This window comes from Gobio gobio (genome assembly GCF_949357685.1).
Source record: "Gobio gobio genome assembly, chromosome: 19".
NCBI lineage: Eukaryota > Metazoa > Chordata > Actinopteri > Cypriniformes > Gobionidae > Gobio > Gobio gobio.
The window spans coordinates 4,510,603-4,535,597 of record NC_137112.1 but is presented as its reverse complement, the minus strand read 5'-3'; the positions used below and the strand labels follow the sequence as shown (position 1 = coordinate 4,535,597).

The window sequence follows — 24,995 nt, the reverse complement described above, 5'->3', positions numbered from 1 at the left end:
ATAGGTGAGCATTACGCTATTGTATGTTGACACAAAAATACTTCTGAGGTGACATCAACTGAATTACGTGATGACACACTCTGAAACACATCTACAATGACAATAACGTCTCGGTTACGGATGTAACCCTCGTTCCCTGAGGAGGGAACGGAGACGTAACGTTAGTGACTAACGAATGGGGGTTTCGCTTAGAAGCCTATCAACTTCGAGTTTTGAGAAAACGCCCAATGGCGTGCCAATGCCATGGGGCATGCGGAATTTGCATACGTAGCTCCGCCTCACTGCGTGAGTATATAACGAAGTACGAGGCAATATCGCATTATGTTACCTGCTTGAGGAGCCAAGACTGAACTCCTGCGTTCCAGGCAACACAGCTCGATGTGGCAAGGGGACGTTACGTCTCCGTTCCCTCCTCAGGGAACGAGGGTTACATCCGTAACCGAGACGTTCCCTTTCATTCAGTCACTACGACGTAACGTTAGTGACTAACGAATGGGGGTCCCAATATAATCCCGCCACTCAGCTGTCTTCCAGTGCCCTGCGTAAGTGTGAGTACCCTGTCGTAAGACTAGTACGGACGAAGGACTCCCACTTAACACAGAAATACCAAGGTACACTGGGAAGCATATCCCAGTGAGGGAATGCCAAAGATGCCTACCCGTGGGGAGGACTTAAGAGACACATATGACCCGGAGAGGGTTGCATATGGAAGATCTCTAGGGTACCAGCCGAAGGTGGATTTTTAACCCTAGGGGTGGCGGGGACACGCCAAGGGAAGAAACCCGCTCACTGCGGAGACTTACGGTGAAATACACATGTGGGGGTCGCCGGAGGGAACCATGCACATGGGGCACCTGGCCGGACATGAGGGTCTGGGCTCGAAAGGGCAGACTGAACTGATGTCGGCGTCGACAGTGCTGGAGGAGCTCAGGGCTCTCGGGGAGCTCACCTGAGGAAAATATCGCACGTATCCAGTCCGTGGAGTGGAGTGGCGAGCAAGCGAAGACACCTGAGCCTGGCCCATCACCGGCCCCTCGGGGGGGCGAGTACATAGTCGGACACTGGCTCCACTCGGAGATTGTAGAATCTGGCGAATGTGTTGGGTGTCGCCCAGCCTGCAGCTCTGCAGATGTCTGCTAGCGAGGCGCCATGCGCTAGAGCCCAAGAGGAGGCCACACTCCGGGTGGAGTGTGCCCTCACACCAAGGGGACATGGTCGGCCTTGCTGCTGGTAAGCCAAAGCAATGGTGTCCACTATCCAGTGAGACAGCCTTTGCTTTGAGAGAGCACTTCCCTTCCGCTCTCCACCATAACAGACAAAGAGCTGGTCTGAGGTCCTGAAACACTGCGTCATGTCTACGTAGGCGCGGAGAGCGCGTACTGGACAGAGCAATGCCAAGGCTGGGTCTGCCTCCTCCAAAGGCAGCGCTTGCAGGTTCACCACCTGGTCCTAGAACGGAGTGGTGGGAACCTTGGGCACATATCCAGGCCGGGGTCTCAGGATCACGTGAGAGTTAGCCGGCCCGAACTCCAGGCACGCTTCGTCAACCGAAAATGCCTGCAGGTCCCCGACCCTCTAGACTGAGGCCAATGCGGTCAGCAGAGCCGTCTTCATAGACAGAAACTTAATATCGACCGACCGCAAAGGCTCAAAGGGAGGTCTCTGCAGAGCAGTTAACACTACTGCGAGGTCCCAAGAGGGTACGAGAGGAGAGCGAGGAGGATTCAGTCTCCTAGCTCCCCTCAGGAACCTGATGACCAGGTCGTGCTGACTTACCTTTTTGTTCTCCAAGAGATCGTGGTGGGCAGATATTGCGGCCACATATACCTTGAGGGTGGAGGGAGACAGCCTTCGCTCCAGCCCCTCTTGGAGAAACTGAAGCACGGACCCGATCGGACATTTCCAGGGGTCTTCTTGGCGGGAAGAGCACCAGGTGACGAAGAGGTTCCACTTCAACGCATAGGCATGCCGAGTGGACTCTGCCCTAGCGGAAGTGATGGTGGCGACCACCGTAGGTGGTAGGCCACTCAAACCTGCCGGGTCCCGTCTAGGAGCCACACGTGGAGGTTCCAAAGGTCGGGACGCGGGTGCCAATGGGTGCCCCGTCTCTGAGTAAGGAGGTCCGGTCTCAGAGGAATAGGCCAGGGAGGGGCTGTCGCAAGGAGAATGAGTTCGGGGAACCAGGTCCGGCCGTGCCAGTACGGGGCGACCAAAAGGACCTGCTCCTTGTCCTCCCTGATTTTGCACAGAAGCTGTGCGAGTAGGCTCACTGGGGGAAACGCATATTTGCGTAGGCCCCGCGGCCAGCTGTGCGCCAGTGCATCCGTGCCGAGCGTGCCCTCGGTCAGGGAATAATACAGGCTGCAGTGGGAAGAGTCGTGGGAGGCAAACAGGTCTACCTGTGCGTCGCCGAACTGTTCCCAAATCAGCTGAACCGTCCGGGGATGGAGTCTCCATTCTCCCGGGAGAGGCTGAAACCGCGAGAGCTCGTCGGCTGCGTGGTTCAGGACTCCCGGAATATGGACAGCACGAAGGGACCTCAGGCGCTTCTGACTCCACAAGACGAGATGGCGGGCGAGTTGAGACATGCGGCGGGAGCGTAGACCGCCCTGGTGGTTGATGTACACTACTACGGCCGTGTTGTCTGTCCGGACAAGCACATGTTGACCCTTCAGCAACGCTCGGAAGCGGTGCAGGGCGAACCGTACTGCCAGCAACTCGAGGCAATTGACATGCAGGAGACGCTGGGGTCCTGTCCAGGAGCCCGCGGCTGCTTGTCCATTGCACATGGCACCCCAGCCCGTGGCAGAGGCATCCGTCGATACGACAACATGCCTGGAAACTCGTTCTAAGGGCACACCGGCCCGTAGAAAGCTGAGGTTCGACCACGGGGTGAGTGTCTGTAAGCAGGCCCGAGTCACTTGGACCCGGAGCGTGCCAGACTGCCATGCCCATCTCGGGACTCGATCGCGAAGCCAGTGCTGAAGCGGTCTCATATGAAGCAATCCGAGCGGCGTTACTGCGGCTGCAGATGCCATATGCCCCAGGAGCCTCTGAAAAAGTTTCAGTGGAACCGCATTCTTGCTCTCGATTTGTCGGAGGCAAGTCAGCAGAGACTGCGCGCGCTCGCTCGAAAGCTGCGCGTACATGGCGACCGAGTCGATCTCCATACCGAGAAAAGAGATCCTCTGCACGGGGCAAAGTTTGCTCTTCTCCCAGTTGAACCGAAGGCCCAGACGGGTTAAGTGGTGGAGAACCAGATCTCTGTGTCCGCAAACCTGCTCTCGAGAGTGGCCTAGTATGAGCCAGTCGTCGAGGTAGTTCAGGATGCGGACCCCGTGCTGCCAAAGGGGCGCAAGGGCTGCCTCGGCGATCTTCGTGAAGACGCGAGGGGACAGAGATAACCCGAATGGGAGAACTGCGTACTGGTATGCCCGCCCCTCGAAAGCAAACCGTAGGAACGGTCTGTGTCGAGGAAGGATGGAGACATGGAAGTAGGCGTCCTTCAGGTCAATCGCTGCAAACCAATCGTACGGACGAACGCATCCGAAAAGGCGTTTCGCAGTCAACATCTCGAACGGAAGCCGGTGAAGGGATCGGTTCAAGATGCGAAGGTCCAGGATTGGCCGTAACCCACCGGTTTTCTTGGGTACAATGAAGTAGGGGCTGTAGAACCCCGACCTCATTTCGGCTGGAGGGACAGGCTCGATCGCACCCTTCGCCAGTAGAGTGGCAATCTCCGCACGCATGACGGGGGCATGGGCCCCGGTCATGGTATAGCGGACTCCCCTGTAACGGGGAGGAGCCTGCGCGAACTGAATCGCGTAGCCGAGCCTGATGGTCCGGGCAGCCCAGCGGGACAGCCCCGGAAGCTGAAGCCAGGCTTCCAGAGACTGCACCAACGGGGTCATCCGGACGACAGACGTACCCTGGGTGGGGCAGCGAGGCAGCGTTACCGGCGCGGACAGGGGAGGCTGTTGGGCGTCCCCGGGTCGGAGCACGGTTAACGGCTGCGCCCTGACAGAGGAGACCAGGGAAGGACTCGCGTTCCACTGGGGTCTGCTCTGCCAGGGGGCTGGCGACAGAGAGGGATGCGAGTGGCGAGACCCGAGGGTGGCGCGCACTGTCATCACCGGTCTCTGGGTGCTCAGAGACAGGAACATGAGTTCTTCCCAAGCGCTGCTAGCCCGGGGGCCAGCAGCGGAAGGATTTTCCCCCGGCCCTCCACCGGGGGAAGGAGAGGCCCTGCTACCATCCCCTGGGAAGAACTAGAACCCATCTCTGAGTTGTCCACCTCCATCCTGGCGTTTAACCAGTCTGGGGAGCGGACTGGGCGACATCCTCAACCACCTCCACGGCGCGGCCCAGGTGAAGGCTGCTGCTGGGGCCGGGCGGGAAGAGGGAGGGCGCCCTCGGCGGCGAGCGGACTGAGGCGACTGGGCCGGCGGCTGGTGCAGCAGCTGGCCGCCGGGGCAGTACGTGTTGCAGCCTCAGTCTGCTCTGGGGCGGCCGAGAACTGTTGGGCGCAGTTCTCAGCCGCGCCGCCGAAGAGGCCAGCCTGGGATATGGGTGAGTTGAGGAGGCGGGCCCGCTCAACGTCCTCCACATCACCAGGTAAGGCCTGGTGTTCTCCCGGACCACAGCTGTGGACATCGCCCGACCCAGGGAGCGTGTGGCCACCTTCACCGCCCGGGGGCGGGGTCAGTTGCGGCACGCAGCTCAATGAAGAGCCCTGGGTCGGCTCCACCCTTGTGCATGTGCAAAGGGGCGGCGGCCTGCCCGTAGCACTGCGGGACCACGCCACCGAAGTAGACGAGCCCACAGGCTTTGGGGGGGGGGGGTGCTTAGGACAGCCACACCACGCCACGTCAAAGCCCTCTGTGGACACCGTAGTGCGCATGAGAGAGTTCAACAGTGGGGGGGAGGGGGCCCCAGTGTACCCTAGGCCGCGGCCCCATCAAGAGCAGAGAAGGCGGAGGAGGTCACCAAACGGTCGCGAGAAGCACGGGGACTTCCGGGACCGCGTGATCTCCTCATGCACCCCGGGAGCGAAAGGCATTGGGGGCGGGGCCCAACAGCTGTCGGGTGCCGCCCCCAAAAACCAATCGCGCAACCACGAGCACCCGCGGCTGGGCGGAGTTCCACACCAGCGCGAGACTCGCGGCTGCCCGAGATAACATGGCTGTCAACTTTAGGTCAGATCAGGCAGTGCTGACACACCCGGAGGCGGAGCACAACCTAATCGTCATCCCCAAAGGACTCCAGCCCACCTTGGGATGCGGCGATCGACATCTCACTGCTATCCGGAGCGTGAACTGAACGAACGGGGCGTCAGAGACGGGCCGTAGATTCAATCCAACACTCGCGGAAGCGATGTATAAGAGGGGGGTGTGGCCCGAGGAATGAACGTCGGGGTTCTTAATACCACAGCACCGCCCTCAGGTCACCCTGGCCACCAGCCAAAGTACCATCTCACTCGGGGACGGTAGATTGGGGTGTGGCAGAGGGGACTCTCTCTCCTCACGGAGATCATTGAGTCTCGACCGTGACATCGCGATGGTCACGCCCCCGCAATGGAAACGTGACACATCCGCAAACACTGCCCGTGCGCGCTGAAGCCCAAACACGCTCGAGCAGTGAATGCGTCCTCAGACAGCAGCGGAAAATCGATCGCACCCGGAAGTGCACGGGCGAGCCGTCTTGAAAAAGACGTGCCACGCGCAAGCTCTTTTTGTGAGAGGAAAACCTTGCAGTCGATGCCGAAGCGCCCAGGGAAACACACACCAGCTGTCAGGCGGACCACTGCACAGATCAGCAGGCAGGAAGTATGCGATCACTGGAACGCGCCGTCACACCAACACCGACTGGAAAGCTGCTCGTCTCGAAGAAGCTGACAGAGTCTCAGAAGGCTGTAGGAGTGAAGAGGTAGGTACTCTTGGCTCCGAAAGCAGAAACATAATGCGATATTGCCTCGTACTTCCTTATATACTCACGCAGTGAGGCGGAGCTACGTATGCAAATTCCGCATGCCCCATGGCATTGGCACGCCATTGGGCGTTTTCTCAAAACTCGAAGTTGATAGGCTTCTAAGCGAAACCCCCATTCGTTAGTCACTAACGTTACGTCGTAGTGACTGAACGAAAGGGAACTATTATTACTTACGGAGTTATTAACGCACAGAAATACCAGACAAGGAAAAACAGACTTTTGAGGAATAAACAAGCCAGGAAAGCTCCGTATAACTCTGTTACTGGAGCTGCTGAGATGAAAACTCTCTGCGCATGCACCAGACAAGTCTGAACAAGTTGACGCGCACATGCGCGAGGCAGAGAATTGTGTACAGTGCCATCGAGTATTAAAACCGGTTAAAACGCGAAAGGCGAAGCTTGAATTTACGGGTATGTCCCTCTTTGGCTAATGTACTTTCAAGATGGAGGGGCAACATGGCGACCACCGTTAGATCCCATTACCTTATGTATTTTCAATTATAAACTTACGAGAATACTTTATTACTTGAAAGAAGTAAATATACATTAATGAGCACATATATTTTTGAAAGAACTAAGTGTTTTTAGCTAAGAATAGACTAAAAAAGTTACACAGTGTAGCTTAAAGGACAACTCCGGTGAAAAATGAACCTAGGGGTAATTAACACATGGTTACCGAGTAGATCGTTCTCTGGGATGCGTTTTCCTGAAAATCGAATGTAAAGAGTTTTATCTCTAAAAACAGATTAGCTTATAACGCTAGTATATGGGGCACAGAATAAGTAAAATTAAATCGCTAGTTAATACCACTAACAAGGCTCAAAATAGCCTCACACTAACACAGTAGCATAATGAGGGTCCCTACAAGCAAACCGAAGCATTGAGAACTTTGTAAGTGTACAAACAGTTTAATAAGAAGATGCTTTATAATAACCGTACATTACGCGTATACAGACAGGAGCCATCTTGGAAAACAGTCTCGACGAGTCGAGCCACGAACGCTGTACTAAGTGAGCTGGTCGATAGGAATCAAATTTGTGAAATCTAATTACATGGAAATGCATGAATTGTTAATTACCCCTAGGTTCATTTTTCACCGGAGTTGTCCTTTAAGACATCAATGTGTCGCCACGAGCCGCAGGGTTTAATTTGAAGTTGTCTGTGCATGTTTTTTTTTCTCTAATAGAATTAGACCCCATTCACATGTATTATACGACTGACAGACGGCAACGGTTGGAGTTAAAAATCTTCATTTGTGTTCTACTGAAGAAACAAAGACACCTACATCTCGGATGCCCTGGGGGTAAGCAGAAAAACATAAAATTTTCGTTTTTGGGTGAACTATCCCTTTAATGTTTTTTTTCCTCCCCCATTAAAAAGTATGTTGACTCACTTTCTTTGTGTGTGCAACCTCATCTGATATTTCAACGCTATCTCACAACCAATTCATACGTTTTTTATGAGGTGGCTAATTTGTACGAATTGGTAAGTTTTGTCTAAACCCCACTGACGGGTAGGTTTAGGGGCGGGGCTTGAGGTAGGTAATTCCTACGAATTCCTACGAATTTGGCAACTCGTCAAATACGTACAATTTAGCAAAAATCGTACATATTTGTACGACCTCACTCGTACAAATGAATTAGCCACCTCGTAAATTATAAACGAATTGCTGAGAGATCGGGTTGAATATTTCATTGCATTTACATTTATTAGCAAACTATGGTAGCTTGTTTCCGCCACGGAATAAACTATTTAAAAGGTAATTGCGACTTTTTAACTCACAATTCTGACTTTTTCTGTCAATTGTGGCTTTATGTCTCGCAATTCTGACTTTATATCTTGGAATTCTGACTATTTTTCTCACAATTGCAACTTTATATTACACAATTCTGACTTTATAACTCGCAATTGTGAGTTTATATATTGCAATTCTGACTTTTTCTCGCAATTGCAACTTTATAACTCAGAATTGTGAGATGTAAACTCACAATATGCATGAAAAAAAGTCAGAATTGCGAGATAAAAAGCCGCAGTTACCTTTAAAATTGTACGTATTTTTACGACCTCGTACAATTTGGTAAGTTTTGTCTAAACCCCAGTGACGCGTAGGTTTAGGGGCAGGGTTTGAGGTAGGCCATTTGTACGAATTCATACGAATTTGGCAATTTGTCAAATACGTACAATTTAGCAAAAATGGTACGTATTTTTACGACCTCACTCGTACAAATGAATTAGCCTCCTCGTAAAATATGTACGAATTGCCATGAGATTGGGTTTAATATTTCACTGCATTTACATTTATTAGCAAACTATGGAAGCTTGTTTCCGTCACGGAATAAAACAATTTAAAAGATAATTGTGACTTTTTAATTCACAATTCTGACTTTTTCTCTCAATTGCGGCTTTATATCTCGCAATTCACCTTTTTTTTCTCGCAATTCTAACTTTATATCTTGCAATTCTTACTTTTTTCCTCACAATTGCAACTTTATAACTCGCAAATGTGTTTATATATTGCAATTTTGACTTTTTCTCGCAATCGCAACTTTATAACTCAGAATCATGAGATGTAAACTCGCAATATGCATGAAAAAAAAGATAAAAAGCTGCAGTTACCTTTTTTATTTTTTATTCTGTGGCGGAAACAAGCTTCCATAGGAGACATACAACTTTGTAAAAAATAAAATAAAATAACAAAATGCAAATATGATTCTTAATCTTGAAATAGGTCTTAGAATATCCAAAATTGACTGCCTGGTACAAATAAATTAAATTAATATTTTTATTCTTCATATTTCATACTTCATATGAATTGATTACCAGAGAATGTCTACTCTACAGAAAAAAAAAATTTCAGGAACATTTCCAACATTTTGCCGAATGTTGTATTTCGTAGCCTAATAAAGGTTCATTTTTATCCAAATCAAGCAATTAAGTTCGCAGAAAAGTAACAAGCTAGTACAGTATTTCTGGATTTCAACTCCCAATAAACCTGGTAACTTTTAGGTACATGTAAGGATAGCATACGCATGTGATGTAACATGTAATGTCAGAAATACGTAAAAGTTCACCCACACACAAAAAAGTTTCAATAATAAAAAGCAGCAAATTTAAGCTTTTACTGTAAATCCTCTGGTACATTTGCCCATAGACTTCCACTGTAACATGAACATGATGGGAATTGTAGTTCTAGACTAAATGTGAGCAGGCATTTACTCATCTCACTTTCATGAGAAACACATTCATATTTATCAAAATTAATAAAAAACGTAAAATGCAAACTCACACTCTGAACGCAACAATTTGCATATTTTTTTTTTAGTTATGACAACTTTGAGTGAATTTATGTTCAACCAACAAGCTATATTGAGTTAGAGGAACTTAATCATTTGTATCATTAACACAATGATTTTAAGTTGATAACTCAAAAAAATTAAGTTGCTCAAACATAGTTGTAGCCCTGGAACCAATTAATCGTATCTGTTCAAATCATCAGCTGTCATAGCACATGCTAACATAACTTATTTAACATGTATATTTAATGAAGAGGTAAGATGTTAGCGCAGTCACTGCTTATAGAGTCAGTGTAGTGTTTACCTTCATGCGTCTCGTCAGCACACAAACTTCAACATTACACAAACTCTTTTAAATCTCAAACATTAACATGTCTTTACCTTCACTAAAAACGAATAAATTAACACTTCATTTCAACATTTATTCTCCTTATCCAGTCCTATGCAAAGCATGCTGGTAACTAGAAATCCACTGCCTAATTTCATTAAGTTACTACAACCTGATTTTAAAAAAGCCAATTAACGCAGAAATTTTAGTTTAAATTACAGACGATGTTAAGGTGATGTAGTGCTGAAAATTATTTTCTCAACAGAACTCTAAAAAATAACGTTTGCAACTTAGAAGGTTTAATGAAAACAATAAATTCGATTTTTTAACTTGCAGCCGTCCATTTATTTAAGTTGTGGTAACAAGTCCCCTATAGAGTGCAGAATATTACGCAAACCTACAATAATTAAATATCTTAAATTACATAAATATACTTTATGTATTTAATCTCACTGTATTGACCAATGTCTTCGCTTTTGACCTTAAAGCATACTAATAAGCAAAAAATAGGCAATTTTTTTTGTTTGTTTTATTGCTAAAATGTGACCCTGGAGTCGTGTGTCTCACGGGTATATTTGTGGCAATAGCCAACAATACATTGTATGGGTCAAAATTATTATTTTTCTTTCTAAAAAATCATTAGGATATTAAGATCATGTTCCATGAAGATATTTTGTAAATTTCCTACTGCAAATATGTAAAAAACTTATTATTAGTACTAATATGCATTGCTAAGACTTTATCTGGACAACTTTAAAGGAGATTTTCTCAATATTTAGATTTTTTGTTGCACCCTCAGATTCCAGATTTTCAAATAGTTGTATATCGGCCAAATATTGTCAATGGAAAGCTTATTTATTATTATTTGTATAAATCTCAATTTCAAAAATTGACCCTTATGATAAGATTGAGGAACTGGGTCCTATTCTCCTGCAGTCCATCAGAAGGCTTATTCATTTCACTTTTGGTGTGAAAGAGCCTTTACATTTGCCATAAATAGAACTTTTGTTTATTTGTTATTAAAAATCAAACAGGCAAGCCCAGCCCAGGTGAGAAAAGTAACACATCCATTAAATGCAATTAGTTCATTTTTAGGGAGTAACGCAATATTGCAATGCATCAATTTTAAAAGTAACGTTCCCCAACACTGAGCATATCAAGAAATGTCTGCAGTAATCACAAACCATGCAAGTTATGACCCTGCATGTGAAATTAGTCTCATCTTTGTAGATGGCATGCACATTTTAATTGTCCCATGCCATTTAAGCACATCCGGTTCTCTCAGAAGGTCACCGGGGTCGTGCCTTTACAATGCCTTTCAAATCAAACCTCTGCACGTACTCTGGCAATTTCTCTTTTGTCCGCTCTCAGACTTCAACGCCTTTTTCCCCGACGTTTTCTTTTTCATCCTCAGGCTATTCCTCCTAAGGCTATTTTCCCTTCTCTTTTATTTCTCAGAGAGAATACGAAATTCCAGCTATCAGAAAGAGTAGATCAAACAAGGCCTCGGCTGAATTCACTGTCAGAATAAAACCATTTGTTCCTGAGGCTTTTACTCCGAAGACCTCGTCCCTGGACCGTTTCCTTCTTCATGTGTGTGTTTTATGTGGTTTAGGCAGTCGTTCCTCTGGGTCAGTCTGCCACTGTTCATTTGAGAAAACATGGCGGTTTACTCCAGAACCTGCTTAGTATGCACAAGACGTGCGTTCAGTTCTCTTAAAGGAGCCCGCTCTCAAATGAAATGAAAAGAAACTATTTCTAAACTTGTGCGACTGCTGTGGACTGTTGTCTGGCTTGTTTTCAAGTGGCGTTATCAGCACAGATTGCATTTACGTCCTTACATCCATCAACACTCAAACACTGCCATCGCAAAAACAAGAAAAGTCCAACTAGTCGTCCGGCAACATGACCCGTTTTAACATTACCTTCATGATTGCTGTCAGCAATGTTCCCATCTTCATTCAAAATCAATTTGTGAGAGGACTATGATATGAAGGTTATGACATAAAATGTGTTATTTGCACATAAGGAGTGCTGAACTCTCCAGTATGAGTCTAAAGACATTGGGCCCTATTTTCAAGATCTGAGCACATGGCGCAGGTGCTCTTTGGGCGTGTCCGAATCCACTTTTGCTAGTTACACGACAGGAAAAATGGTCCAAAAGGGTTGTACTTAGTCTCTTAATGAGTCATGGGTGTGTTTTGGGCGTAACGTGCAATAAACCACTAAGAGTCTTATCTCCCTTTCCCTTTAAAAGCCAGTTGTGCGCGCGCCAATATGAGTTTTTGTCATATTTTATCACAGTTTTCTAAACTATAGCGAATAAACTGTGATAATGTGAGAAATGTTGAAGGTGACTATGTACATTAGGGGTGTAACGGAACACAAAACTGACGGTTCGGTACGTACTTCGGTTTTGGAGTCACGGTTCGGTACGGATTCGGTACAGCAGTTTTACAAAATTGCTTTTTAATAATTTTTATTCAACAGCGGTTTAATGAAAACATTTTTTGTCTGTCCTTAAATGAATTCAGTTATAACTAAAAGCTTTCTCATAAGGCAGTTTTTGCATTAACATCTAAATCGAATTTATTTATTTTTTCTCCAATTCGTTGTTGAAATATAATCATTTAGTGGCTGTAATTTTCATGACAGGTTTATTTAAACATACATTAAATAAACAAGACACCACTAACAGGCTAAGTAGTATATAATGAATATTTATATAGGCTAATATAACAAATATATAGGCTAATATAGTGCATGTATTCAGTGAAAGAGTTAATCTCTCTAGTGAACTCACAGCTGTGGACACTGAATGACTTCTGAGGTAAACGTGATTCTACATGACATTGTTTACAAGCTGTTTTATTGTCTTTCCGCGGTTGAAACGCCGATGGAGCGATTAAACAACATATGATACGTTTCAGTAAGTTGTAATGTATCCTCAACATACCTTAAGATATTCATTTCTTTAGGAAGAGATGATCGCGTTCACTCGCGCGCCGCCGCTGCTGCTAGAAGTTGAACTGATACGTCACATTATTTAGCGTTAAAACAGCATTTATCGTTTGAATTTCATGATAAAATGGAATGAATACTCAATATGTTCGTGTGGGAACTCGGATTGAAGTGTGTTCCGCGCTTTAAACAAGCTAACTGTTAACTGTCCAAGATTGCATTCATGAACCGTACACGCGGGCACCGTACCGAAAGCCCTGTACCGAAACGGTTCAATACGAATACGTGTACCGTTACACCCCTAATGTACATTGCATATAAATCAAAACTGCTTAACATTACTGAATGAAATGTCGACCCAGGAGGAGCTAAAGGACTGTGAAGCTTTGGGGTGTTGATGGACTCGATCTACTCATCTGTTTAGATCATCGTTCTGAATCCGATGTAGTCTTTGACAAAAACACTTTTTTTTTTTTTTTGCTCAAAATTAACCTTTTTTAACCTCTTAAACTCCAAGGTTTAATAAGGAAATTACATCATCAATACTTTAAAGGGATAGTTCACCCAAAAACGAAAATTTGATGTTTTTCTGCTTACTCCCAAGGCATCCAAGATGTAGGTGTCTTTGTTTCTTCAGTAGAATTCAAATGAAGATTTTTAACTCCAACCGTTGCCGTCTGTCAGTCGTATAATGCATGTGAATGGGGTCCAATTCTATTAGAGTAAAAAAAACATGCACAGACAACTTCAAATTAAACCCTGCGGCTCGTGGCGACACATTGCGAGAAACCGAACGGTATTTATGCTATTATTTCACCTCATATCAGACGAATGTCATCAGCTCTCCAGATCGCCATAACTTCCTGCCAGTAAGGTCAAAATACCAGCGCGATCATAGAACTATATACGTAGATTCCTCATTCGACGATCTGCACAGGCACTAATGAGGAATCTACGTATATATTTCTATGATCGCGCTGGTATTTTGACCTTACTCACAGGAAGTTATGGCGGTCTGGAGAGCTGATGACCAGTGTTGGGGAAAGTTACTTTGAAAAATAATGCATTACAATATTGCGTTAGTCCCTTAAAAAGTAACTAATTGAGTTACTTAGTTACTTTTTAAGAAAAGTAATGCGTTATGTTCCTTTTGCATTACTTTTTCTCACCTGGGCTGGGCTTGTTTTTGTTTGTAACAAAAAAGTTATATTTTTGTGCAACGGTAAAGACCTCTTCATACCAAAATTGAAATAATAAGCCCCAGGCTGAGGTAAAAATGCAGATTCCCTCATGAACAGTAGAGGGCGCAGCTCTGGATAACGGTAGAATAGGATGCAGGAGAAAAAAGTTTTACCAATAAAAACAAAAAATCTAGTAATTTTCATCATCGAAGGTCAGCAGCAAGACATTGGTAAATTAAATATAAAGGTAGATTATGCATAAAAATAGTTGTTTGCATTTGCATTTGACTGATGAGGAGAGCTGTCAGGCAAATTAATGTGAAAAAGTAACTCAGACATTTTGTTGTAAATTTGAAAAGTAATGTGTTACTTTACTAGTTACTTGGAAAAAGTAATATTATTACGTAACTGAAGTTACTTGTAATGCGTTACTCCCAACACTGATGATGACATTCGTCTGTTATGAGGTGAAATAATAGCATAAATACCGTTCGGTTTCTCACAAAAACCGATCGTTTCGTGTCTTAATGTGTCGCCACGAGCCGCAGGGTTTAATTTGAAGTTGTCTGTCTGTGTTTTTTTTTTTCTCTAATAGAATTAGACCCCATCACATGCATTATATGACTGACAGACGACAACGGTGGAGTTAAAAATCTTTATTTGTATTCTACTGAAGAAACAAAGACACCTACATCTTGGATGCCTTGGGGGTGAGCAGATAAACATCAAATTTTCGTTTTTGGGTGAACTATCCCTTTCAATTTTAAATGCCTGTGGAGGAGCTCTGACCTCATATATGGCACCATTTGAAAGCTTATGCTTCACGTGCTATCGGAAATGTCCTAATTCCCAGAAGTCGTGATTACGAGCTTGTAGCATTCAAGTGCTTTGTTGTCGGAATGAACAGGAATCATGGTGGACACCAGGTTTATTCTTGCCTATTTATTAGGAAAATCTTATTAAAACTAACATCATATGTAGTGTCCCATGCACTGACAACCATATAAACATTCCAGATAGTCCGCTTTCTGCTTTTTTTTTAGATTCTGTCATTTCAGTCAAATGCAGGCTATTTTCGCTGTGTATCAAACATACAATAAGCTTCAAATGATTTTGATGTCAAGACAAGACGACCTAATGTTAACTGTTTTGGGGAAAAAACGAATAAAACCACACCTGCCACAGCAGTAGTTCTCCCTGCCGCCATGTTTAAAGTTAACGACATTTCTACTTTCTGGAGATATACATCTCTTTGGCATTTGTTTTACACAAAGTAACTTATTTACACTAAATTACTCTGAGACCATTTCCGCCTGGATTTGGTCTACCCAAATTGAAAAGCTTTCCATACCCACATACAGTGGTCTAAAGGAAACCCATTGAAGTTGCTAAAAGTGATAAACATTTATATGTTGTCTGAGCTGTAATAACCCCCAGGCACTTTTTGATTATATTGAAAGTGTTTATCTCAGGGCCTGTGTGCTCTAGCACCCTGCAGACAGGTTTGGCTGTTTCCAGCATATGTCAGCAAATGTTCATGTGGGGAGACTTGTATAGTGGAGAGATTTGGGTAAGCGGAAATTACATAAAAAAGGGTAATATTCCTCCCTTCAGATCCATTTGAATAAATCATGATACAGACTACCATACATTCGGTTTCATTTCGAAATATTTCTCTCCTTTCTTGCTGTATAGCCTACATACTTTCCAGAATTGTATATGTTTGCTTTGTATCTTTCTAGTGAGATTTTCTCACTATAGTCCCCTTTATCTCACTCACTGGGGTTGTAAGGCAGTGTTCTTAACGCTTAAGCTGCTTATGTACATTTATTGTGAAAGTTGCTTATATAAATCATTTTTAATTGAAAATGTTCTTTATCAGGTATAACATCCAACATTAAAGGGTTAGTTCACCCAAAATGAAAATTCAGTCATTAATTACTCACCCTCATGTCGTTCGACATCCGTCAGACCTCCGTTCATCTTCGAAACACAAATGAAGATATTTTAGTGTAAAGCTGATGTTGAGAAAGGCTTCAGATAGGCCTCCATTGGCATTCAGTACATTTACACTCCCAAGACCCATAAAAGGCACTTAAAACGTCATTACAAAGTTCATCTCACCACAGTGTCTCTACAATAATTTTACGAAGCGACGACAATAGTTTCTGTGCGAAAAATAAATAAATAACGACCTTATTCAACCTCTTCTTGTCTTCCGTGTGTGCCTCCACGACGCATGCGCGAGAATATGACGTAGCGCCGGCGTTCGGGAATCCATGAAATGCACACTTTAACCCCATTTTGAGCACTACGCCGAGACCTAAAGCACGATCAATGTAGAATTCAACAGCTTAGATACGCACGTCTTCCTCTGCTTGCAAACAAATCGCTTCTGGATCATGTGTCCGAACGCCGCCGCTACGTCATATTCTCGCGCATGCGTCGTGGAGACACACACGGAAGACAAGAACAAGTTGGATAAAGGTGTTATTTTGATTTTTTTTTGCGCACAAAAACTGTTGTCGTCGCATCGTAAAATTATTGTAGAGTCCACTGTGGTGAGATGGACTTTGTAACAACGTTTTAAGTGCCTTTTATGGGTCTTGGGAGTGTAAATGTACTGAATGCCATTGGAGGCCTATCTGAAGCCTTTCTCAGCATCAGCTTTACACTAAAATATCTTCATTTGTGTTCCGAAGATGAACGGAGGTCTTACGGGTGTCGAACGACATGAGGGTGAGAAATTAATGACAGAATTTTCATTTTTGGGTGAACTAACCCTTTAAGTATAGCCAATTTAAGTTTGGAAACAATGTGTTGTATTTATAATGTAACAAGTACAATTTATCTAACAGTTGAATGTTTTTTTTCATACATATAAATATATAGGTTAGGAAGGGGGTCCCTCATAAAAGATTAATCATATTTGGGGGTCCTTGGCATCATAAAGTTTGAAAACCCCTGTGCTAGAGCACACACTAGAGTTAAACACTGTCAAAAATGAATTTATAACCAAAAAATCAAAAAGTGCCTCTTTTTTGGGGGGGGGTTATTACAGCTCAGACAACATATACTTAAATGTTTATCACTTTCAGCAGTGCTTTATGTAACTTCAAAGGGTTTCCTGTAAAATGACACCAAAATTGTGTATTTAGAGACGACTGTATGTGTGTATGGGAAGCTTTTCAATTTGGGGAGACCAAATCCAGGTGGAAATCCCCCAAAATGGTCCCAGAGCGTAAGAGGTTAATGAAACTTACCCACATTCAAGTCTTGAAAAAGGGATTGCATCAAGCTAGAAATAAAACTACAACATCTTTCTACAACATAATATTCTGGGGGCCATGAAACATTTGGAAAGAGTTAAAAGCTTTAAACTATCAGTAGAGTAATTCACAAATGCCCTGCGTGTAGAATGAGGAACCAAACAACACTGTAGTAGAAAAACAGCAATATTGTATTTCATTAAAAATGTACAAAAGTTATCTACACCTTGATCCAGCCTTGTAAAAGGAATCTGTGCACAACAGGACAGTTTAAACGCATGTCTGTATATTGAGTTCAAATGTCCGAGATAATCAGTTGTGCGGTTCGCTCAGAGAGAGAGAGAGAGAGAGTTTGGGTCGGTCTCTTTAGAGCGCGGTTACGTTCCTGTGATTCCTTTCCGGTCTTCAATACTGAAATTCAAAACAAAGCAAGAGGTATTTCTGATTCTGAAGCACACTTTCATAATATTTGATCTGCATATTCATTTGGATCCTTTCTTCTGTCTAGTACAAACAAGGATAGGAAGCATAATATTACATTTAATTTACAGAATGTACAAAACCCCTTCGTCTCCAGTGAAGAGGCCCGAGAAGATACCGTCCCGATCTGCTAGAGTAATTCCTGCATATGCTTGTGCACCGCGAGGCACTTGTTTCTTGCGTCACTTCAGAAGTCGTATAAAAATACAGGACTGTCGCATATCAAATTCTCTGTCTGTTCATATGTGCTGTACATACACTGGTCTAAGGCAAAGTATGGCTTCTTGAACAAAACAAAAAGATGTCACCAAACTAATGCTACACAGAAGGATTTTAAAAATGTTTATGTAATATTATGTCATCACATCACGTCTCTTTTGATCTTGTGCTTCCTGTTTTTCCTATGACATCATATTGAGGAACTTGCTTTCCTCCGCGAGCGCAGTCAGCATGGAGCTCATGTCTCCGATGGCCATGTTGCCGATTCCCGGTGGCACCGGGGGCAATGTCACTGAGTTTCTGGGCGTGGTGAGACGGGAGGAATTCTGGGATAGGCTGCGGAGGAGGGTGGGGCTTAAAGTTCCTGACATGAGGCTGGAGTGATCGCCGTCATCCAGCATGGCGTCAAAGTCGATCTGCGGGTGCTCTGCTCCGCTTGAATCCACGGTGCTGGAGACCTGATTCGTTTCTGGCGAGCCAATGGCGGCCATGGCCGCGCTTTCTGTCCCACATTGCACTGCATCCGCCATCCCCAGACTACTGGACTCGAACATGCGAATCTGTCCAGTGTAGAAAATGCCGTTGGTGTCGGATTTTTTAGGACTGGCCTCAGAGGTGTCATATGCAGGGCTAAAGTTGGATTGTGGGTAACCAAGTTGCTGCGCTGCAGTTGTCGTTGGCCCTGAGAGCTGCCGGCTGTAGGCTTTGGGTTCTGTGGGCGGCCTTGGCTGTAGCAGTCCATGGTTTCCGCTCAGCGTGGGATTCTGGGCCGGAATGCCATAGCCTTGCTGGTTGATGTTCATCTGGGAATAATTTCCATGATTATTTGGAAAAGTGGCATGGCTTTGACTAGCCACTGGCTGAGCTCGTACCCTGTTATTCTGGACTCTGACAGGCCCGTCATTTGAAGCAGAACCCTCATGGTAACCGTGCAGAAAGATAGCCTGCTCTGTGTTCGTCTGCCGTAGTGGTTGCCTCTGGTTGAACCTCTGCGAATTAAACTCGTTATTCCGTTGCACGTGATTCTGCTGGGCAGCGTGAGCGAGGTTGTGACTCATTAGCCCAACTTGCTGGTTGGAGTTGGCGTTCTGAAAGGAGCTGAGGTTTTGTTTTTGTTGGAGTGTGGTGAGGTTTCCCCGCCCTGATCCCTGCTTGGTTTGGCCGCGAGATGAATCCACTGTCCCTGAACTGACCTCGTTCCACTGCACTGGCATCTGGCTCTTAGTGGCATTGGGGGAAACTGGGAATGTCTGCTGAGAGCTTGGAGCTGCCGTTTGCTGCGCTACAGCATTCATGTTGCCTTCCACCAAGGCCAGGCGTCTCTGGTAGTGACACTGCTGAAGGGACCCAACGCCCTGTCCAGGATAGTGGCGGTACGCTATCCCTGCATGTTGGGCGGAATCTCCATTTTGAGATGTAAGGTACTGAACAACATCTTCGGGTAACATCGCTGCATCGTCAAGTCCATTGTCACTCGCGATGGTTTCCATTGCCACGTTCTCAGAAATGCTCGGAGGTCGGGGTGGATATTGGTGGCGGTTTACGTTACCCTCAGACAGGCTGTTGATCTGAGAAAAGTGTCGAGGATGCAACGACGGATATGGGTTCACATTGGTCATGCTATTGTAACGTTGCTGGAGGGAATGCTGCTCCGAGCCTACTCTTCTAACTGGGTCGCTTGCTCTTCGAGTGATGTTTCCTGTCACCTCATGGGGCAAGACGCTGCGGTTGGCGTAGCTGGTATCACTACACCTTCTGGGAACCGAAGGGGGATGGATGGGGAGCGTTGACATTTCATGGGAATCCCCAAACTGGGCCACCCGAGTCTTCAGGCTCATACAGTCCATGTTCGGTAGAGGGGTGGGTGGCGCGCCGCCCGTGGCCGCAGCATACCTGGCTTTGAGTCTGTAGTGTTGGGCGGGAGTCAGACTGAGTAGTCCTCCACAATGGCTGGCCTCACTGGACCTTCTAGACATATCGGTGGAAATGGGGTCGTAGGAGCCGGCGGAGCTGATGTTAAGGCGCCCACCAGGTTGTGAGGTTTGGCTGGATCGACGGCTCGAATAGCAGGGCGAGATTCCGGAAGAACGACGGCTAAGGGTGTAAGCCGAGCTTGCGGTGCTGGCCAGGCTGTCCCGACGCTCCACCAGTTGACTTAGGACCGTAGTCTCACCAGGACAAAGATCGCCGAGGCGCGGGCTGTAGATGGAAAGCCCTGGATCACACAGACTGCCAGAACTTTCCAATAAAGAACCTGCAAGAGAAAAGAGCCGAATTTAGAGCTGGATTTTGGGAGTGCATCATTGGTGGAAAAGTCTGTTTACTCACTGGTATTGATGGGGGGAAGCTTGGTGCTGGGGGCAGGAGGAGTTGGGTTTGCCCAGGAGCACGAGTCCCTCACCGACTTCAGCTTTTCTTGCTTCAGATATGTGAGTCTGTGGGCAGGGCTGGCGTTCTTGCGAAGATGGAGGCCCAACATTCCTGTGGAGACGGTGGAATCCACAAGGGGCGCGTCATCCAGGGCGCTCAGATCTCCTATGCTGCCCCCGCTGAGTCCCGTCGGCTCTACTCCACCGTCATGGTGGGCGGCACTGCCAAGTGGTGACGGCTCGCTGCTACATGATGACTGACCACCAGGGCTGGACTGATACATCTGAGAGAGACAGATGGGAAGTTTGATTACCCAAACGGAGAGAATGCAGATACAGCAACATGCAAACACTCACGACCCTTACAATCACTTTCCCAAGTGCAAATTGCAAATAATGAGGTTTGGGAAAACACCCTGGGTCTTTTTCCTCCCCCTCGCGATCTTCTGAGAAAGCTAGGTTAAGTGCCTGACAAATCGTTATTTCCTATGGCAACCTCTTTGTGCATTATGCATGTGGCCTGGCATGAATACACAAAGGGGAAAGCTCTCAACATAAATAAGGTACGCCATGCCTTTGTATTCACGTCATATGACTGCACATCCCTTGAATGAAGCAAATGTATTCTGTCCCCACGTGAACCGTTCTTGATCACAGCTTGATCACTGGCACTATTTGTTCAGGACACAAAAACAGTCCCACTGATATAATATTAATCCACTAATGGCTTTTATCCTTGAGTGGCAGGCGGGAGCGTTAGATCTCGGGATTGCGGGGGGATTGGGCTGGATTGGTAGGGTGGAAGCCCATGGGAAATTAGGAGCCCTCAACAGATCTCAGAATGTAGGGGTCCATATTTTTTGGACGTGTGTACTACGATACTGTATCCTGAATGTGATCTTACAGCTGTGTGTGAGCTTTGCATGAAATAACCAAGACATTTACCACGCATGCTGTAAAAGGGCAGTTAACATGACATGCAATTCGACTGTACTTTGTATTTTCATGTTTGAAAAGAAAGGTCACGTTTGTGTGCAACTACTTCCAAATTAATTTCATATTGATGTTGGAAGGCCAAAATCCATGTCACTTGTCAACTGCCCAATGAAAACAACGGTAGAAAGCTCACCTCAGTAACGTCTGTCCTTTCGGAAAGTGTATGGGAGAGAAACGGGAAAGAGATAGCAGGAAGCACACGTAGAGAGAGCGGTTAAAGATGGACAGATACAGCGGCGTGCTTTGTTAGTATGTTTGGATTAGCATAACCTCTTGAATGTATATTTAATCAGCAATGAATAATATATTTGAGAGTGCAGATTGTAGCCATGCATCGACTCTTGTTATTCAAATTACACTCATTTTGTTACGCATTCACGGAGATCAAAAAAGAGCATTTTGTGCAAGTATGCAAACCCAATAACGCAAGCTTACCATGGAGTTCTCTGTCTTTATAGACTTGACCTGCAGATAGTCCTCGACGACTCTAGTCGTGCTGTTGGCTTCGAGCTTCTCCTCCGCCATCCGCTTGGATCCCGCCTCGTTCTCTCCGTTCTCCTTGGGCGGATGGGGTCGCGACGGCAGGTCGCCGCGCTGCTTCTTGGTGACGTGCGCTTCGGGCCCGTGGACGGTTTTGACGTGTTTCCGGAGCGAGCTGGGATCGGTGTAGCGCTTGGTGCAGCCCGGGATCTTGCACACGTAGGGTTTCTGCGGAGATAAATATCTCTCGGTTTCACACGACCCTCTAACAGTCAAATGTACGACTTTGAATTAGACTTTTATCTCTTCCTGTTAAGTCAGATTATCTTCAAATGGAGCAGTAGGTGAATGCACAATTAGAGGAATAAATTACGGCGCGCGTGCTGACATACTGATTGTGCGAATGCTAAGCGTTCGTGATGCATGGCTGTTTGCTAATAAAGTTGAGATGAAATGATCTTTCTCCCTCCTTTAGCTCGTGATGGATCAGCCGGGAGCGGAAATGGCGCCAGGTTTCATTTTCTATGCGCGATCTGCAGGTGGTCTGTTTCTCCGTTGGGGACGTGCTTGATTCTCACTAATGTATTGTGGGTTGCCGTACTCATTAGCTTCTCAGCTCATTATTCACACACACACACACACACACACACACACACACACACACACTCGCAAGCGTCGCTGGTTAATGGGACAGCGTTGGGCGTCCAGGAGCAATCACTACACATGATGGGGGAATGTGTGAACAGATCTAATTTTGGCCTAAATTTGTTAGTGTGTGCTGAAAATGGCACATTTACATAGCATTAGGCGGTTAGCAGATCCTTAATGCCACAGTGAAGTAGATTATCTGATCCTCCCTCTGAAGAACAACTACCGGGGCGGCACACGTCTGAAACTCCCGCGTGGATGACGTTAACTGATCTCGTGCAGTCGGCCCACGCTTATAGGAATAGCTCACCCAGAAATGCAAATTTGGTTATGAGATGCTCAACCCTCTCTAGTTTTTAACAGCTCTGTGTGAGGAGCAAACTGAAATGAGGTTAAGCTCACGGTCAGCTTCCACTTTCATTGAATGTCACATCATTTGTCAAGATGAAGTCTAGGTCACTCCAATATTTAAACAAATATACCATAATAACCATAATGCAAAAAAAAAAAAAAAAAGAATTGTATTACTGTAATGTAAAAATATTAAAATAATATTTTATATATTTTTTATTTATTTTCAATTAACAATTTATGGTTGTTTACATTAAAAAGATAATGATGTAATGCAGTAAATTATGAAAACCTCAATACAAAAATATGAATCATATTTATAAAAATATGAATCACATTTTGTATGTATATTATTTATTTCTATTTTTACATCATGGTAGCATTTGTTGTACTGCCGTTTTATTTTTTTCTATGAAAAATTCATGTTCATATGAAAAAATTGAAATTAATTTTCAAAAAAATTACCCAGTTCAAATTACCATGATGCGAAAAAAATATATGATAATAATTACTGTAATGCAAAGATATTAAAATATTTGTATATATATATATATATATATATATATATATATATATATATATATATATATATATATATATATATATATATATATATATATATATATATATATATATATATATATATATATATATATATATATATATATATATATAATTTTATATTTATATATATTTATATATATATATTTTTATATATATTATATTTATTTTCAATGAATTCATGGTTATTTAAATAAAAAAAGCACAAGTATTGCAATATTTTGTAATATATTAAAATATATTTAATAATATTTTCTTTTTAATATTTATTTTATTTATTACTTTACTAAGTTTAATATTTATACATCATGGTAGCATCTGTTGTACTGCTGTTTTATTTTTCAATTTATAAATTGAAATAAATTTTCAACAATTTATGTATATATGTATATATATATATATATATGTATATATATATATATATATATATATATATATATATATATATATATTAGAACTGGGTAATTTATTGTTTAAATATTGGAGTATATATATATATATATATATATATATATATATATATATATATATATATATATATATATATATATATATATATATATATACTCCAATATTTAAACAATAAATTACCCAGTTCTAATTACCATAATGAAGTAACAAAAATCAAATTTTCATTACTGTAATGCAAAAATATATATATATAAAAAAAAAGTATTTTCAATTTATTTTCAATTATCAATTTATGGATATTTAAAAAAAAAAAAAAACATTATTAAATCATGAAAACCTCAATGCAAAAATATTAAATATTTATCAAAATATGAATAATATTTTATTTTTAGATTAGTTATTATTTATTACTTTACTAAGTTAAATATTTATATATCATGGTATAATTTGTTGTACTGCTGTTTTATTTTTTTTCAATGAACAATTTATGTTTATATATATACATCTTCACTTTAGTTTAGGGTTCAATTCTCACTAATAACTATGACTTCTGCCTCATTAAACTCCTAATTACTGCTTATTAATAGTAAGGAAGTTGTTAAGTTTAGGTATTGGGTAGGATTAAGGGATGTGGAATATGATCATGCATTAATATGAGCTTTATAAGCACTAATAAACAGTTAATATCCTAGTAATATGCATGATAATAAGCAACTAGTTCATAGTGAGAAATGGGCCCTAAACTAAAAAGTGAACCGGATACAATGACTTTCAAGTCCATGTTTGAATGACTAGTAGATAAAGTGTGTGAATGTTTATGCCAGTGTGTATGTGTGAACACACAGATCTGTCGGATGAAGGCGAGTGTGTGTACCTCGTTGGAGTGTGTGCGGTTCTGGTGTTTGGCTCGGTCCGAGGCGTTGGAGAAGGCCTTGTTGCAGCCTTCATGCTCACACACGTAGGGTTTCTCTCCGGTGTGTGAGCGCAGGTGAGTTTTCAGATTCTCCAGACGAGAGTACGCCTTAGAGCAGCCCTCGAACTGAAACACACACACACACACACACTCATAAAGCCCAAATAAAAACACCAGTACTAGAGCTGTGCCAATTCAAATAATCTCCAGTGTTTGCTGACAGAGAGAGAAACTCACATCCCAGTCATGTGTGGGATATTCACAAACGCTCATCATTTACATCAATGCTTTTGACTGATGATTTTATCCACTGCATTCAAGCTATTTTATGAGTATTTTTATGCATTCCCTTGGAAACGAACCCATGACCTCGGCGTTGCTAGCGGCATAGCGTCAACATTTTTTGTTGTTGACTTTGTTAAAATATAAAAGTGCAAGTTTTTTTAGCTGTAGTTTGTGTACATTTGCATTTTTTGGACTTTATTAAAGTATAAAATGCCATTTTTTAGCTGTAGTTTGGGGACATATGCATATTTGACTTATTATTT

General features: G+C 43.7%; 1 protein-coding gene across 1 annotated transcript in view; it reads right to left on the bottom strand.

Moving 5' to 3' along the window:
- Window positions 1-17,190: 17,190 nt before the first annotated feature.
- Window positions 17,191-24,995, bottom strand: part of gli2b (GLI family zinc finger 2b) — a 145,894-nt gene continuing 138,089 nt past the window's right edge. The window contains exons 11-14 of the mRNA XM_079843722.1: window positions 24,409-24,573; window positions 21,519-21,791; window positions 20,047-20,371; window positions 17,191-19,972 (exon numbers count right to left, since the gene is read on the bottom strand). Coding sequence (XP_079699848.1) covers window positions 17,901-19,972; window positions 20,047-20,371; window positions 21,519-21,791; window positions 24,409-24,573 — 2,835 coding nt within the window. The 3' untranslated portion in view covers window positions 17,191-17,900. The remainder of the gene's footprint in view (window positions 19,973-20,046; window positions 20,372-21,518; window positions 21,792-24,408; window positions 24,574-24,995) is intronic.